Source organism: Sinohyriopsis cumingii, chromosome 9, assembly GCF_028554795.1.
Source record: "Sinohyriopsis cumingii isolate HCF-2022 chromosome 9, ASM2855479v2, whole genome shotgun sequence".
NCBI lineage: Eukaryota > Metazoa > Mollusca > Bivalvia > Unionida > Unionidae > Sinohyriopsis > Sinohyriopsis cumingii.
The window spans coordinates 12,297,657-12,316,985 of NC_142969.1; the positions used below are offsets into that span (position 1 = coordinate 12,297,657).

The window sequence follows — 19,329 nt, forward strand, 5'->3', positions numbered from 1 at the left end:
TTATGACCCATGAATTTCCATCATCTCTTAACTTGGCATTCCCAACATAAGTTCCTATGTTTAAGTTCCAACAGAACAAATTCTAGTGATTGGGACAATTTGCAATGTACCAATCACTAATATCTCTTACATTTGTATAATTTGAAAGAATGTTAATCTTTAGAATTTAATTTTATATCAGTATGCAATATGTTTTGACTCTAGCTCTTAAATTACAGAAAGAAGTGCAACCAACAGTTTAAGTAAAATCAAGAAGTAATTTAAATTTATTTCTCTACAATACAAAGTGAAAATTCAGAAGAAACAATTATGTGAATTAAATCACAAATAATCCTAAGTGTTTCATAACAAGTCCAAAAGTGAAGAATGATCTGAATGAATTCCAGTAGTCTTGAATGCCCTGATGTACCACACTGATGTAATCCAAAATGTCTTTGAATGAGTTCTCAATAATTCCAGAACACGTATATTGTTTGACGTAGATTGTATGACAAGTTCTTAATATATATTTCACTTCTGATGGCTCTCATGTTAGAATGTGATAATCTATCAAATGGGGCTGCAAATATTAAATGCTTTTGATGTATGAGACTTCCTTTTCTGTTCTGCTATCCACAGTTGATTTTACTGCCTTGTCTATGTTTGTTGTTTTCATATATGCAGTCTAGTTTTTTTTATTATTATCAGTGGACTTCTGAAAAGCACAGGGATATTGTTGTTATCCATGTGGATTAGTCTGTCCATCTGTCCATTATAAAGTTTGTTATTACTTCTCTCACAGTTCTTGTAAGGTAATGAAAAAAACATTTTTGGGGAGAATACAAAAACGCTTTTCCTCATGTACTGTTTGGAGGACTGTACTGAACTTTTTGTAGACAGGTATTTTGGGCATTCTGTATCAGAGGAATGTGGAAAGTTTGTAGGCTAGATATGTGATTGTCATTATTTATTCTCCCACAAAGCTGTTGTTGTTGTAGGGTTTAATGCCATTTTTCAGCACAAGATAGGCTATACATGGCGGCCAGTATAAATGGTGGAGGAAGAACCCGGGAAAACCCCGGAAAGAACCACCGACCCACGAGAAGCTACTGGCAAGCTTCCTGACATGAAAAGTGATATGCATTTCTTTGACAATAGTTACATCTAATTGTTTGATTTTCAGGTAAGATAAATATATTATCATAGCACATTTGTTTTCCTTTTGGTGGGGGTGCAGGTGGAAGCAACGGTCTCAATAAAGGCACATACATCTTTCTTGTTTTTTTTATGGATGAGGTCTACATTACATCATTAGGTCAGAATGTAAAATAGTTTTTCTTGTCATCATTGACAACAGCAACACAAGCAACAATAGTGAAAATATACTATTCTTATCTCTGATTGTGAAGAGCTTTTGATAATTACATGCTATTCTTATCTCTGATTCTGAAGAGCTTTTGATGATTACATGCTCATTATCACTTCTTATTTTGGACCATAATTTTCACATTCCACCCAGGCCAGTCTGGGTCGGATGCCTCAGTGTGTCCTTAGGAAAGTCACTTAAGTTCCATTTTGTTGCTATGATATATACAATGTGTTCAAAGGCCTATTAAAATGAACATCCCCAAAACAAACAACTTTTAGTCATTATCAAGTCACATGACCAAACATAATTAACTTCATAATTATTGGTGTTTTCTCTGATGCATCACCTCTGTATTCTCTCTGATTGTTATATGTTGTTTTATTTATGGTTATACATTATACTCATTCATTCATTCATTCATTCATTCATTCTTATTACTATTATTATTATTATTGTTTTTATTATTATTATTATTATTATTAGGGTCGAAGAGGACCTTCAGGTGAAGATGGTAGACAGGTAAGTATTTCACATAAATGATTCATTTCAAACTACATTTTTAGTTGCAAATTCTTTGTAACAAATTTTGAAAATCATTGATGAAGTCATTTTTCATTCATGAAATTGATTTATTCTATATTAATTAATCACTTAAGTTCTAGATAAATGCTGTTAATAATTTAGCAGAAAATATAGAATCTTGGAACTTAACTGCATCCATATATAAAACCAGTCTAGCAAGTTTTACAGTCAGAAACCAGTTGACATTTGTACATTATATAAATCAGCTGAAAACTGGAATAAGTCTTTATACCAAACCTTACAATCTGAAAATAATCAATAAGTGTGTAATAAAAAGTTGAAGACATATGGTTTAATGAATATTCATGTGAACATATTGTTGTGGCAGTTTGCCATTAAAACAGTTAACCTATGTAAATACTTCATGCACAAATTAAATAATCTATTTGTTGTACATTCTAAATAAGACAAAGACATATGTCTTTTTTTTACATGAGCTATTAATTGAATAAAAACCAAAACATCGACTTGTAAATTCCATTTTTCATCTTCGTACAAATCAATTTAAAACTCCCTACCAATTTCAAGCTTTCAACAAATAAATTTAAAAGTCCCTGCCCACTGTAAGTTCTAAATAAATTAACTTAAAAGTCTCTGCCCATTGTAAGTTCTACATATATGAATTTAAAAGTCCCTGCCCATTGTAAGTTTTAAATAAATGAAGTTTAAAGTCCCTGTCCATTGTAAGCTTTTTATAAATGAACTTGAAAGTCCTACCCATTGCAAGTTCATAATAAATGAATTTAAAAGTCCCTGCCCATTGTAAGTTCTAAATAAATGAACTTGTAAGTCCCTGCCCATTGTAAGTTCTAAATAAATGAACTTGAAAGTCCATGCCCATTGTAAGTTCTAAATAAATGAACTTGAAAGTCCCTGCCCATTGTAAGTTCTAAAATAAATGAATTTAAAAGTCCCTGCCCATTGTAAGTTCTAAATAAATGAATTTAAAAGTCTTTTCCCATTGTAAGCTTTCATTGAATGAATTTAAAAGTTATTGCCCTTTGTAAACTTTTGATAAGTGAATTTAAAAGTCGTTGCCCATCATAAACTTTCATTAAATCAATTTAAAGTCACTGCTGATTGTAAGTTTTTCAGTTATGGGTTTAAAAGTCCCTGCCCATTGTAAACTTTCAATAAATGAATTCAAAAGTCCATGCCCCTTGTAATCTTCCAGGGAATGAATTTAAAAGTACCTGCCCATTGAAAGTTAACATGTAAATAAATGAATGTCAGTGTCCCCATCCATTGTAAATTCTCAATAAATCTCATTCTTACATATTCCTAATGTCACATGATATTGGTGATGTGAAAGCAACTGTTACCTTGTGTTGCCATCAAAGCTTTCTCATCAGTAAAAATGCTAAACTAGTATTCTTCAGTTTTCCTAAAGTAAAAGTGCTAACTAGTATTCTTTCTCTTTTACTTGATGGAATCATCAAAATATGACATAGATAATCATTACAGGTACTATTATTTGAGCAATTTTATTAGCTTTCAGACAACAGATATTTAGTGTTTGGTACAAAATTAATTCTGTATTGTACAAAATATGTCTTTCTCCTTTCAAATTGCAGTTCTTCCAAAATCTACAGTTTCATTTTCTTATGATTTAAATTGAAACTAACAAGGTGATTTGATTTCTCCCCATAATTCAAAATGGCTGCCATACTGCCAACATTAATATTTCATTGGAAAATTGTTCTAAACTCTTACTATTGTTATTTTGGTTACCCTGCCTCCAGGCACTTTCTATTTCTATAAATAGTTCTTCCTCACATGATTGGCAAAGTTTTGTGCATGCTTTCACCATCAATTTGACCTGATTCAGGTTCCATTGGGGATAATACTGAATAGTTACTGAAACACAAAATTTATAGGACTTGATTTAAAATATATAATAAAACTAGTATCTTATATTTCTTACCCAAAGATACCTTTCTATATCCATGTATATCTAAAATTTTCTTTAACCTTTAGGGAACATCCGGAGCTATGGGACCCCCAGGACCACCTGTAAGTATAGAAAGAAGAAAAGGTCATTTTATTATATGGCACATTTACTGGAAAGTTTTGTCACAATATTATTTCTAATAGTTTGACTGTGAATTAATGAAAATAATTAATGGGTGCATTATCAGTTAAATGATGGCTTTCATAGACATGGAAGTTCTGTCACAAGCCACCGGTTCTTGAAAAATGTTGGAGGGCCTTATTTGTGCACCTCATTTGAGCAATTAGTACAGCCTAATTGTTTATGCCACAGTGTTAAAGATCAGACATTTCAGCAATTAGTACAGCCTAATTGTTTATGCCACAGTGTTAAAGATCAGACATTTCAGCAATTAGTACAGCCTAATTGTTTATGCCACAGTGTTAAAGATCAGACATTTCAGCAATTAGTACAGCCTAATTGTTTATGCCACAGTGTTAAAGATCAGACATTTCAGCAATTAGTACAGCCTAATTGTTTATGCCACAGTGTTAAAGATCAGACATTTCAGCAATTAGTACAGCCTAATTGTTATGTCACAGTGTAAAAGATCTGACATTTCGGCAATTCGTACAGCCTAATTGTTTATGTCACAGTATAAAAGATCAGACATTTCAGCATTTATTACAGCCTAATTGTTTATGTCACAGTGTAAAAGATCTTGACATTTCAACAATTAGTACAGCTTAATGGTTTATATCACAGTGTACAAGATCAGAGATTTCAGCAATTTAGTACACTGTACAAGATTTGACATTTCAGCAATTAGTACAGCTAAATTGTTTATATCAGGGTGTACAAAGTTTGACATTTCAGCCATTATGAAATCATGATTGATTTATTTGATGCATTCACATGAGCTCCATAATCTTTTGGCTGTTGTGAAATATAATGGCTATGCAACAATGTATTTCACTCACAGGTAGGAAATTATGAGATGTAACAACTATTGCTGTTCTTGCATGATCATCACAGTAATAATAATAACCATTATCATCATCATCATCATCACTACCTTCATCAATAATAAAATAATTTTTAATAGCATTATTTGTAGTAGTAAGTTTCTTACATTTTATGATAATAATGATGATGATGATGATGACAATGGTGATGATTATTAGTATTATTAATGTATCATTATTATTAATGTATTTTTAACTTGTGTACTTTAGGGCCCACCAGGACCAGCCATGTATGCCCCTGCAATTTCAGCACTCTTCCAACAAGGTGCCACCAAAGGTGACCCCTACCAGGTAACTCACTTCTCCTTTTTCCCTTATAAAATTCCATTTTAAAAAGTTACTCTTCATTGAATATTAAAATGAAAATACACCATTCCTAAGTGTAGAATTTTTTCATTCGATGTTGCTGTTTGCATCACTAAAATCAGTGACAGAATGTTGGAAACATTTGTACCATTTTGAGATGATGACACTCTGTGAGATATATTGATAAAAAATTCAGTTTTTGCACCATCTGATTTAAAAATTTGTTATAGAATTACGTTAAAGTTGATATGATAGTCTAAACTTCTGTTTGACTAATTCAACCTACCTTTGGTCACATTCACATACAGGATGAATTCCCAGTCATGCATATGGGATACATTGATAAGATTATATAGTGTAGTGAGACCCCCTTACAATGGTTGCCTCAATTTCTGGAATCTTCTGAAAATCAACAATTTTTAGGTCATCAATATTTCCTTCTTTATTATCATAACTTTTTTCCCAATAAACCAAAACCCCTCTACTCTGAAAACTGAAACAGATTTCAATCCCGAATTTTAATTTGACACTTAAACTCCCTCCATAAAACTGAAACTCATCTTAAAAATAGGAAACAGATTTCAGCTACTCAATTTCTAACACCTGCTGGACCAGACTTTTTCTGATAAGCAAATACTGTAGTAAGCCTATTGGTGATAAAATGCCTGCTGGACACGCAAGGCTAAAACAATATTTGATTATATATGTGGACAAAGATTATGGATTAAATAGGCTAATCTGAAGTCACCATAGAAAGTGCCGACTTTTAAGGCAAATCATTTAACTAAATGATTGCAAATAAGCCATGCAGGAAAGATTATGTTTGTCTGCATATTATCAATGCTATTTATTGGTATAAATGATTATTAAAACATATTTTTTTAAATTAAATACCAAGGCTCCATTTTCTAGGCATGTGGCCTCACTTTTGGAAATTAAATTTGGCCCCAATGGTTTTTGTTAGAGGGGTTTCAGTTCATATTCTACCTCTATACAGAATTGAAATTACTCCATTTTGTCAGAAAAATGTCATTTAAAACCCGAGGTGGTTGACTTTCTTTTTCCCTTAGAAACCATATGATACATCTTGATGCCTCATTGATTGACAGGTAAAACTTGAAGGGTAATATACAAGGTAATAATTGCTTAACACATTAACCCCTGGAGGTTTTTGTCATTTTCGCCTGAAAATCGAGTAGGAAACACATTTTGAAAGCTATTTCTGAATAGATCCGAAAACACCATATGCCCGGTGATCTTTCAATAACATACTGCCTAGTTGTGTTTGAAACATCGTTTTTCATTGGCTTTTGACCCGCACATGAGCAGAAGGGTAAAAGTATTTTTTGGGGTTTTTTTGCTAAACAGAGCCATTATTTTTGTATCGAGACCACTCTTTATTCCAAATGCCCATCTTATCCTACTTTTTGCAAAGGCTCATCTGTCTGTTTGCAGTTCATACTGGTTTGCCTTACATCTGAGACCAAAAAGTCTAAAATCCGGACACAAGATCGGATTCTGACCACGGGCGAATTTTGGGTAGAAAAAAGTTGGGTCCAGAAAATGAGCTTTTTTATCTGTATTTTGTAGTGCAACTAGATATTCCAGATTATTTGGTATCATTGTAGAGCTACGTCTGTCTACCTTTCTATAATACCACCCACTTTAGTGTATCATGCATCACCATGACGCTACAGAGCTTGGCAGTAGACTACTACCTCCTGCCCCCTTAAGCCGTCGCTAGGGGTTAATGTGTTAATATCTTACTGATAACTAAAGAATTTCAATACTGGCCCCTTCTGAAGGATGGGTGTCTGCATCAAATAACCTATTACATCAACTCTTAACACCTTAATAGTAATTTAATCTATCTAGCTAGCTAGCCAGGTAGCTAGTTGGTTATCAGTTTTATTACTAAATCTACCTTTTCTTTTCAGGCTGATAACTCTGCAACTGAGGAGGTAAGAGTGCATTGACTTGATAAATTGTTTAGCACACTGTACTGTCTGTAATTAATGGTTCACATTTTCTCTGGAACCATAGTAGTTGTGTTGGCAGAGCATGAGACTCTTATTCAAGAGGATGTGGGTACAATACCCACCCAGGCCATCACAAGTTGGTTTCCTGTCAGACTCTTATTAAAGAGGATGTGGGTACAATACCCGCCCAGGCCATCACAAGTTGGCTTCCTATGTGTATTCTTGGGAAACGCTTCCATTTTCTCACATATCAACTAAATAACACAAATCCCCCCATTTATGAATTATTTCAGGTGGGTCGTGAATAACTGTATCCACAAAATTGTATACTATAACTTTCAGATGATTCTCAAGTGCAAATGCCAATCTCATCATAATAAGAACACATAGTTCTTTGTTCTAAAATTTAGAATCCAAAATATATATAATTAACTTAATTTATATGAACTGATGGTGGAAAAGAATTACAGACAGTATGGTGGTCTTACCTCTGGCTCTTCCATTCTCATCTCTCTGGATGTTTAATCTAGCTAGCTGTTGGAATGATTATTTAATGTTAATTTCATTCATTTTCTTTACAGGCTGATACCACTGCAACAGAAGAGGTAAGAATACATACAAGTTATACACAAAATGTAAAATTTGAACATTTACTATTTAAAAAATATATTTTTATATGGATAACATAAACAAATGGGTATAGAATTTTATTTTTTTTGAAAAATAATGAAATATTTTTTCCATATATTTTCCCATATGATGTAAAGCCAAGAATGTGTTTTAATGCATAAAATATCTGCATTACAGCATTCAGAAGTTTTGTTTTAATTATGAACTAATTAGCTTTCCCTCTCACTGCAAATTAAATATAGTGTAAAACAATTGTAAAGTGTATCTTTCATAAGTTCATTGTTGTGGATATTTTTAATGTGTCTGAATGTTCATCCTGATGGCAGTTTAATTATTTCTTCTTTGAGTAATCCACCTGACATGAAATGGGGTGGTCTTATTGAATAAAGCTATCTACAATCAAAATTTGTTTATTATGTATTGGGAGGGGCGGGGGGTGTGACCATTCGGAATAGTTCTTTTGATTTATGATATATTGTCATTGCCACTCTGTTTATCTATCTGACAGGCTTTTTTTTATAAACACCTTGAAGATGGTAAATTCTGAACATAATGAAACCCAAAGGATCCCAAAATATCACATCTTTACATTCAAATTTCATTTTTGCAGAGAAAAAAATATTGTATATAAAAAATATTAGCAGGGACCTTTTGATGTGCATAGTAATATTTGAAATCTTTTACATCCAATTTTATTAAAAATAGAGTTGACCCTTTCTTATGATGCTCATTCAAAGACAGTGGTCACATGATGACTGTCCAAAGACAATGGTCACATGATGTCTGTCCAAAGACAGTGGTCACATGATGACTGTCCAAAGACAATGGTCACATGATGCCTGTCCAAAGACAGTGTTCACATGATGCCTGTCCAAAGACAGTGGTCACATGATGCCTGCCCAAAGACAATGGTCACATGATGCCTGTCCAAAGACAGTGGTCACATGATGCCTGTCCAAAGAGTGTTCACATGATGCCTGTCCAAAGACAGTGGTCACATGATGCCTGTCCAAAGACAGTGGTCACATGATGCCTGTCCAAAGACAGTGTTCACATGATGCCTGTCCAAAGACAGTGGTCACATGATGCCTGTCCAAAGACAATGGTCACATGATGCCTGTCCAAAGACAGTGTTCACATGATGCCTGTCCAAAGACAGTGGTCACATGATGCCTGTCCAAAGACAATGGTCACATGATGCCTGTCCAAAGACAGTGGTCACATGATGCCTGTCCAAAGAGTGTTCACATGATGCCTGTCCAAAGACAGTGGTCACATGATGCCTGTCCAAAGACAGTGGTCACATGATGCCTGTCCAAAGACAGTGTTCGCATGATGCCTGTCCAAAGACAGTGGTCACATGATGCCTGTCCAAAGACAATGGTCACATGATGCCTGTCCAAAGACAGTGGTCACATGATGCCTGTCCAAAGACAGTGGTCACATGATGCCTCTCCAAAGACAGTGGTCACATGATGCCTCTCCAAAGACAGTGTTCACATGATGCCTGTCCAAAGACAGTGGTCACATGATGCCTGTCCAAAGACAGTGTTCACATGATGCCTGTCCAAAGACAGTGGTCACATGATGCCTGTCCAAAGACAGTGGTCACATGATGCCAGTCCAGAGACAGTGGTCACATGATGCCCATTCTAAGGTAGACCAAATGATTAGAGGCCACTTGATTTTGCACTGAAATTGAACATCCTGCATCCATTTTTCTCTTGACCCACTCAACCAAATCCTTTTGCATGGCATCATTAGGCCCTGAGAAAATTAGTTAAGGAAGAAACAACAAACTAAGTTTTCCTTGTTTTTCCTGAGTGAGGCCGGCCCAAAATTTGACAAAGTGATTTGATTGGATGATAAAGTCAGGTGGCATAACATGTCTCTGTTATAATGATGTTTCATGTCAATATTTGTATTGGCTGATTGAGATCTGTCACCTCTTCACCTGTGTATGTTTAACAAGATGTTACTAATGATATCTTTCTGTTCACTAGCTTACAATGGAATTTTAGCTTGAATGATCTCAGAAAGTAATTTTGGTTAGTTCAGAGTCCTTCCCCATCCCACCCCCAAACCCAAGATTAGACACCTTAATTATTACCCAGATATGACATATTTGGATAGTAATGTTAGGAGGGGTAGGAAAATAACAGTCACTTGAGAGTCTAGTTGAATGAGACCATTGTGTAGCTTCTCAACATTGTGTACCTCCAGCCCCCCATCACTGCTAATTGGAAAGTATTGACGGATGGGAAGAAATTCTGAATAATGAAAGGTATGACTCATCTTATAAGTCCATTTTATCACAGGCCTGTATATAGGAGTAGGAATGATTTTGTGGAAGTTAACCTCTAATTCATGATTTAAGGAGAAGAATGCCCTGGAGGTTTTGAGAGAAGTAGCAGAGGAAATCAGCAAGATTCGACAGCCAAATGGCAATGAGGATGCACCAGCAGGAAGCTGCAAAGACATTATCCTCGCCAATCCAGCTGCTAAAGATGGTAAGCACTATCATCTTGTACCTGTTTGCTGTGTTGATCTCACAGGCAGATTTGCTGGGTATGGGCAGGGTAGTCTAGCAAAGATCTGTAACCAGTTTAACATGATGCTTTCTTCATGATCGCTTTTTGAATGACTTGGACCTTAGCATCCTGTCCACATTATCATCAGAGGCCCCTCGCCATCTGCTTCTGGCATCTTTTTTCTTGCTGTCAGATTTGCATGAACTTACTTTTTAGCTTGTCCTCAGCCAAATGAATATGGGGTGGTGATTTGCTAAATGACTGCTGCTTTTAATGTCATGAATTTTATGTTACTACTAATTTATTCATTAATGTTTACAGTCCCATCCTTCTGTTAGATGGAATACAAATGTTGATGATTTTAGCAATCTCAGCATTGGTGACTTAACACTTGATGATTTCAATAATCTCATTATAGTGGTGACTCGACACTTGATGATTTCAATAATCTCATTATAGTGGTGACTTGACACTTGATGATTTCAATAATCTCATTATAGTGGTGACTTCAAATTTTAATTAGTAATCTCACTATAGAGGTGACTTCAAATTTAATGATTTCAGTAATCTCACTATACCAGTGACTTAAAATTTAATGATTTCAATAATCTCACTATACTTTAATTCATTAATCTCACTATACCAGTGACTTCAAATTTAATGATTTCAATAATCTCACTGTACTTTAATTCATTAATCTCACTATACCAGTGACTTCAAATTTAATGATTTCAGTAATCTCACTATACCAGTGGATTCAAAATTAATGATTTTAGTAATCTCACTATCTGGTGACTTCAAATTTAATGATTTCAGTAATCTCACTATACCAGTGACTTCAAATTTAATGATTTCAGTAATCTCACTATACCAGTGGATTCAAATTTAATGATTTTAGTAATCTCACTATCCTGGTGACTTCAAATTTAATGATTTCAGTAATCTCACTATACCGGTGGATTCAAATTTAATGATTTCAGTAATCTCACTATACCGGTGAATTCAAATTTAATGATTTTAGTAATCTCACTATCCTGGTGACTTCAAATTTAATATCAATAATCTCACTATACCAGTGACTTCAGATTTAATGATTTCAGTAATCTCAATATACCAGTGACTTAAAAATTTTGATAAATTTAGTAATCTCACTATATTAGTGACTTCAAATTGTTATTTCAGTCATCTCTGCATATTATTGACTTGAAATTTTGAAGACTTGCTCATTACTGTACACCTTATAAGTGTCATTTGTTGTCTTTTGAGCATCTATGACACATCTGTGGCATACATTCTGTATATACCGGTACTTGCTTATAAGTCAAATTGTATAGACCCAGATCTGCCATCCCATAATGCACTGGCAGTTATGAGTATATGACTGATCAGTAGACTAAAAGGTATAGACCCAAATCTGCCAGTGCATTATGGGATAGGAGATCTGGGTCTGTGCTCTTTGCCATTGGATCGGACTTTTATGTGAGTATATACTGTAATAAATCCCACACTCTAAAGATTTAATCTATGTGAAAGACTTAAGGTCCTGAGTTCAAATCCCTTTTTCAGCACATGCCAACTGTAAGTGGTTCCTTCTTCACATATAATGTGCTTTTTTCCCCAAAGTATCCCTTTTCCTCCACCTTGAAGATAACACCTGTAACCATGTAACATCATCATACACAATACAAAATTTAGGAATTCAGTTTATTATATGCTCACTTTTTTCTCTGTTTACATTGTTAGAATCTTGCAGTCATTTTCTGTCAGCAAGGTTCATGTTGCATGGCATCTGTTTCTAAAAATAGCATTGTGTACTGGGAATTACTTTGTAAACAAACAATGTACGATCATGTAGTAGATGCTTTAGCTTTTGTTTTAATATATTTGTTTGTGGATGAAAAAGTCATTTCATCCATCTGAAAGTAGAGATGATAAAGTCAGTGATGTAAACAAGCTGACAAAGTCACAAATGAAACTTTCAAACAAGGAAACTAATGAACGTGATATTTGCAATGTCCACAACAAATGTGAGAGACAGTATCAAAAATACCATTCTGATCATTTAAACAGTTATTTAGGAGAAATGTTCCAACTTTTTGCAAAATAGAATGGTTTAGACTATGACTAGTCTCTCTAGAGTCAATAACAAGGGCATAGAAAAGCATATTGAGGCCAATCACTATCACATATCTATCAGATATGTACCATTTTACAAGACAGTGAAAATACTGAATTCAAGAAACAATGGAACTGAAGATTTTGGTAGAAAACTAAGAGACTCAGAGCCAATAAGCCAAGATGACAAAGAAGTCTTTTTCCCTTTAGCTATCACACAGTAGCTGCTTTGCAAATTTCCCCCATTTAAATTGTTTTGCACAAAGTTTTGTATGTGAGCTAGTAATAGAAGCCATATAGGTCATATACTTAACTGGGGTCCCTCCAACAGAGCATACAAGTGACAGGGCATAAACATGTGTCTTCTTTAGCTGGTAATAAAATATACTTACATTTTTGCATCTTGAATTTCATAAAAATATACTCTCTTGGTTAGTTCTGCAAAATCTCAGTTACTTGGCCCCTGTCATGGGTTTAAAAACTTGATACACACAGCAACATTATATTGTAATTTTGACTACATTTCCAACAGAAATTACGTTCTCCTTACTGCACTCAAAATGAAATGAATGTGATATTCCATAGTGTATTTTGATAATTTCAATTAAAAGAATTAATATTTTTCACACATTATGATTCCAAACAATGATGGAGCAGAGGCGTGATTGATTCAATACCAGTCCAATACTCAAATCACATGTACATTGTACAGCATTGACTTGGCTAATAAATGCAGTCCATCACAAATAGAAAAGCAAAATTGAGTTGGATCAACATAAAAACAAAATCTATCTAATCCAGACCAACTAGAAAAGTTGTTCCATGCATGTTCATTAAAAATATGATTATAAATTTTAAATTTAGGTAGATCAAAACAAGAATTTATTTTAAACTAATGTTGAGAATGTGATGCAGATCAAAGGTTACTGGGCAGTTGTAATCTTTTCTTTATATTATTAAGCTTCAGGTGGAAAAACGAAATCAGTATATAATAAAAAGGTTACTTCATTGAAAAATATGAAGTTTTGCACTCCCAATGTCATACAGTATTACTCAGAAAAACATGTTCATATTTTCCCATACAAATGCACTGAACTATATTAGGTATAATCAATGTGACATCATCATTTATAATAATAAAATGCTACAAGAATTTAATATATTATCCATAAAATATTAATACATCAGACATATTTAAACTTCTTTTCCCAGATTACTACTGGATTGATCCTAATGGTGGTTCCAAGCAGGACAAAATAATGGTCTTCTGTGAATTCCGTTCCAAGCTGGCCTGGTCATGTGTTTATCCAGTAAAATCTACAGTAAGTAGATCATGTGATGCACTGGGATGTCACATGGTAGTCATATGACAGGTTGTCCAAAATTTGTCAGTTTTGTGAGTAAACAATGAACATTGTTTTGTAATTAATAATCTGCCAAACCATTTTTCAGATCTTATTGTTTGTAAATTGAGATATTTATGCACAGATAAAAATGAAAATAGGAAAACTAGTAACTGGTTGATTAGATCCAATTTAGGAAGATAATTTACTTGGAAATAGCATCTATGCAGATCTGTACTTACAGAGTGCCACAGCAGATTTGAGACTTTTCTGTCATCTCTTGAAGGAACAGCATAAACACAGGGTCAGTAACCCTGAAAATGTCTGAGCACAAAATTTAAACTCCAGCTTTGAAATTAAAACTCATACTCAACCTTGCCCCAGATTTTTGAAATTTGACACAAATGTAGAGATAGCTATTGGTGTACATTGTTTGGCCACTGTGTATTATTGATACCAATATGACTTGGACCACTGTTCTTTGAATACTGATATCTGCCTAAATGTAATTTTCAGTTTGCATTGTTCCATCTTAAGATGAGGAAATTCTCATTTCTTGTTTTGAACCTGGTCATTATTCACAATATTTTTTTGGGACCATTGGTTTTCTTCCAGTTGTGTAAGAAATATAATCCTTTGTTATGTTAGTGTAGGATGGAAAACTTGCACCCTTGGGATCAGTTTTTTTGATCAGCTAGAAGAGTATTCTGATCTTCATGGTATAATTTTCCTATTCTACAATGATAAGTATTAAGAATTGCATTCATCATCAGTTAAAGCTGAGAAAATTATTTCAATTTTGCTTCCAAATATCATTTTCTTTCATATCATTACATACAGTATATATTCACTTATGAGACAAGTCTACCTGCAAACTGCAAAGACCCATATCTACCATTGCATAATGCACCGGCATTTCTGGGTCTATGTTAATTATTAGGAGTAATCAGTAAAACAAACATAGACCCTTATCAAATGGTAGATTAAGTGAAAGTAGTTCAGGGTCCATCTTGTTTGCAGTTGGACTCATGTGCAACTATACATGGATCAGATCTCTTCTTTATAACAGCATGTGGCATTTTCATTTTCCATTTCAGTATGACACAAGACGCTGGGTAGATCAAAAACCAGCCAGTCATGTATGGTTTGCAGGAGAAATGGTGTCTACAAATGAGGTACCTTGGTGTCTTTAATTTTATCCCACTCATAAATGGTATCTACAAATGAGGTACCTTGGTGTCTTTAATTTTATCCCACTCATAAATGGTATCTACATATGAGGGACCTTGGTGTCTTTAATTTTATCCCTCTCATAAATGGTATCTACAAATGAGGTACCTTGGTGTCTTTAATTTTATCCCACTCATAAATGGTATCTACACATGAGGTACCTTGTCGTCTTCAATTTTATCCCACTCATAAATGGTATCTACATATGAGGGACCTTGGTGTCTTTAATTTTATCCCACTCATAAATGGTATCTACATATGAGGTACCTTGGTGTCTTTAATTTTATCCCACCGATAAATGGTATCTACAAATGAGGTACCTTGGTGTCTTTAATTTTATCCCACTCATAAATGGTATCTACACATGAGGTACCTTGGTGTCTTTAATTTTATCCCACTCATAAATGGTATCTACATATGAGGGACCTTGGTGTCTTTAATTTTATCCCACTCATAAATGGTATCTACAAATGAGGTACCTTGGTGTCTTTAATTTTATCCCACTTATAAATGGTATCTACACATGAGGTACCTTGTTGTCTTTAATTTTATACCACACAAAAATGATGTTTACAAATTTACACTTTTTTTCTCTTGACTAATGAAAAGTTAAATAACAGTAATGTTTATCAGATTCCCATAACAAAGTAGAGACTGGAATCAAATGGAACAAAAATTCTGACTCTACTTGATTACATTGGATTCAGTTCATCTCACCATTACTAGAGGTATAATTCATTGCCTTTTGAATGCATCTAAAGATCTGACAATTTAATGGGGGTGGGCATAGGTGGGATTGGGTGTGGAAAGAAACATGTTATTATCTGGATTTTTTTTCTCTCTCCAAAAATTGAATCTTACTCCAAAAACTTAAAAATAGGCTGGTAATGAATTTTACTCAAAATATAGACTGATAAAACATTTAATTACCATAAATGTGTTGCATTATCATGTACAAAAAAGTTAGAGTACCAAAAATTCTGAAACTTAAAAATGAAACAAAGGAATATTTATATTCTATTTTCTTTTGAATTGTTTTGTCTGTATTTCATTATCACCTTTACAGTAATTTTCATTAATGGTCACTCAATGGTCATTATCACCTTTACAGTAATTTTCATTAATGGTCACTCAATTTTCTCATCAAACAATAAACATTCAGTTTAGTGCCTCATCAAAAAAGTGTTGTATTTGAATTTTGTCAAGCCCATGTTGGTGGAAAGAAATGGCATCTATTACATAGCTAGGGGAGGGGGTCCATTATTTTTTGAGGATGTAACACCAATATTGTACTGTTTTCTAATCAGTCCCTGCTATCATAAAACTTGACCTTTACTGAAAATATTCCTGCAAGACAACTTGTAAATTTTGAGCAATATGTCCAGTAACATTGTGTTACTTTAACTGTTGAGTCAAGTTATGTAACAGATATGCCCGATTTTTAAACCAACTGAGTTATGTAACAGACAGGCCATATCTTTCAACCAAGTAAGTTATGCAACAGACAGGCCACGTCTTACAATTGAGTTATGTAACAAACAGGCCATATCTTACAACCAAGTTATGTAACAGACAGGCCATGTCTTACAACCAAGGTATGTAACAGACAGGCCATGTCTTACAGCAGAGTTATGTGACAGACAGGCCATGTCTTACAACCAAGTTATGTAACAGACAGGCCATATCTTACAACTGAATCATGTAACAGACAGGCCATATCTTTCAACCAAATGCAGCATATATTTCATTGAATGGCTGGCCAGTTTAATTGATGACCCAAAGCAGCAAAAGGTGGTAAATACATTATAGGATTGGGCCAGTGCTTTGAAAGGAATCAAATGGGTTACCTAATGTGTACTTTTCATCAGGTAACATGCTGTCAATTCTAATATTTTTACATTATTCAAGTTTCGTGTTTACAATGAATTTAGTATGCTACAAACTTTATACTTTTGCGAAGAACTGATTCTTAATACTTAATCATATCAATTTAAGAAAAAGCATTTTAACCAATATTTATTTGCCAAATCCACTTTAATAATGGGATTAATAAAATTATGTGATTTACAGTAATTTGCAGTTTTTCAGCTGTTTTTAACTTCAGCATTTCTCAGACAATATTCTTGATGTAGTTATATATTCCTTTGTCCATCATTATAATCATTTTCATGATGAAAATATATTAAATGTAACTTCTATAGTGAGTGGAACATGTTTCTGTTCTGAGATCTGGACTCCCTTTTGCAGTTCCAATACAAAGCTGACGAGACCCAGATAATGGCCTTGCAAGACAAGAGCAGTAAAGTGCGACAGATGGTTACATATACCTGCCAGAATTCTGCTGCATTCTATAACCAGCCTGCTGATGATTACTCCAGTGCTATTATGATGAAGATGTTTGATGGAAAGACTGTCTCCATTGACACCAAGCAGAAGTTCCGCTACAAGGTTTCTACAGACGGATGTGCAGTACGTTCAACTATTACTTGAAAATTGTGGGATTGTTTTATTTAATTTGTAAATTTGTTAATATATTTAATTATTTTATAAGAAGCTAGCTATTTTTTGCCATGACGGAAAGTAATTTTTCTGCAATAATATGCCAGCTTGTAAGTTTTTAAACAAGTGTCAATGGAAAATTTTAAACAAATTTAAAATTAAAACAAATTAAATAATGTTTTAATTCCTCATTTGTACTAATATTCCATATTATTCACATACACAAAGTCATCAGGTGAATATTTATTTGCTGTTATTCGTGAATTCGGCTTTCATCATTAATACAAATGAGAAATTTAATTCCGAGGTAAAATTCTTTCCTTCAGAATCCATTGATATGAGAGGAACATTCACAAGGAAAATTTTAATAATGTTAATAAGAATATATAATTTCACCACAATCATGTTTTAACACAAGTTCCTATTGTATATATTGTTGATGAGCAATATACAACTTTCTTGGTTTACAAGGTTCTTCAGTTTGTTAGGCCGTACTAATTTTATTAGATTCCATGGTTGCTACAAGCACAAATAAAAAGAATAAATGGAAAATAAATGAAGTAAGAAGAATGGATTTGTTTGGTGTTTTACAACAAAGTACATGCAATTTGGGAAGGTTATATGATGCTGAGGTAATTGGAGTGATTTCCCATATACATACCATGATAACGAACCAAGACTGATCCAATAGCAGGATTCAAACCTGTACTCTTCAAGTCAGTAGTCCAGCATGCTAACCAGTGGGACACCACTGTTCTTCCAAGAAAATAGGCCACCATCTTCATTAGTGCAGCCATGAAACTCATCAAGGGTTTTCCCCCGATTTCTGGGATTATTACTTGCTGTTAGTGATTGAAAATGAAAACAGATTCTGATTGGTCCAAAATAATCACAATTAAAGGATTATCTGAGTGGCATACATCAGGGGAATTCCAACAATTCAGGAAATTAGGAATTTTGTAATTCTCATGACTGTTAATGACATATCCACAAATTTAATACCCAGCGTCTTATCTACATAACTAAAACAATAATACCATAGGAAAAATTAACTAATATTAAAAAATATTTTCATAATTTTTTTATTAGTAATTATTTTATATTAATCACATTTATAGGCAAAATCAAGTGCAGTGGACAAGACGCAGTTCGAAATAGAAACAAGAAAGACGGACAAATTACCAGTGTTGGATATTGCCATGAAAGATATTGGAGGAGAGAGTCAGCAATTTGGCTTGGAGATAGGAGCAGTTTGCTTTTCATAATATGTGCTGGACATTAGGTATTGATTCTATCAGCGACACACTATGATGATCGTGGACTGATAACATGATTTCCTTCCAGGAAAGATACCAGATTTTTTGACGATGAAATATAAAAATCTGAATATGATGTCTATGAACTCATTACTGAGAAAAACCACCCAGATGTCAAGTTTTTTGGCCATTACCCATGCCATTTATCTTGTATTAATTTTATTCTCTTTTTTTATATTAATGACACAACATCCACAATTTTTGCATTTTCTTTCTGTTACAGTAACTGCCCATTTGTATGTACATGCATTTTATTCTGAATATGTATTGTACAATGTTTATAGTTTGATTTCACCCTTGTAGATTATGTTTCATTCCTCATCATATGTTTGTATATCAGGGAATTATGCCAGATGTTAAGTCAAACAACATTTACCTTTCGCCATGATTTCGACCAGAAAGATGTCTACAGTAACATCTGCGGTCTGCCATGATACCGCATGTGACTTTCTTTCTGGGTACCGATCTTCTGTGATAATTTTGTGATACATCCAT

At 33.8% G+C, this 19,329-nt stretch overlaps 1 protein-coding gene across 2 annotated transcripts in view; it reads left to right on the forward strand.

The window, feature by feature from the left end:
- LOC149791274 (uncharacterized) overlaps positions 1–19,329 on the forward strand; it is a 102,257-nt gene extending 82,928 nt beyond the window's left edge. The window contains exons 43-52 of one of the 2 annotated variants that reach the window (XM_089969782.1): positions 1,832–1,867; positions 3,908–3,943; positions 5,096–5,176; positions 7,129–7,152; positions 7,752–7,775; positions 10,178–10,310; positions 13,659–13,768; positions 14,887–14,964; positions 17,267–17,488; positions 18,637–19,329. In XM_089969782.1, the coding sequence (XP_089825908.1) occupies positions 1,832–1,867; positions 3,908–3,943; positions 5,096–5,176; positions 7,129–7,152; positions 7,752–7,775; positions 10,178–10,310; positions 13,659–13,768; positions 14,887–14,964; positions 17,267–17,488; positions 18,637–18,783 (891 nt within the window). In that variant the 3' untranslated portion in view covers positions 18,784–19,329. The remainder of the gene's footprint in view (positions 1–1,831; positions 1,868–3,907; positions 3,944–5,095; positions 5,177–7,128; positions 7,153–7,751; positions 7,776–10,177; positions 10,311–13,658; positions 13,769–14,886; positions 14,965–17,266; positions 17,489–18,636) is intronic. The other variant, XM_089969784.1, reaches the window with a different exon arrangement.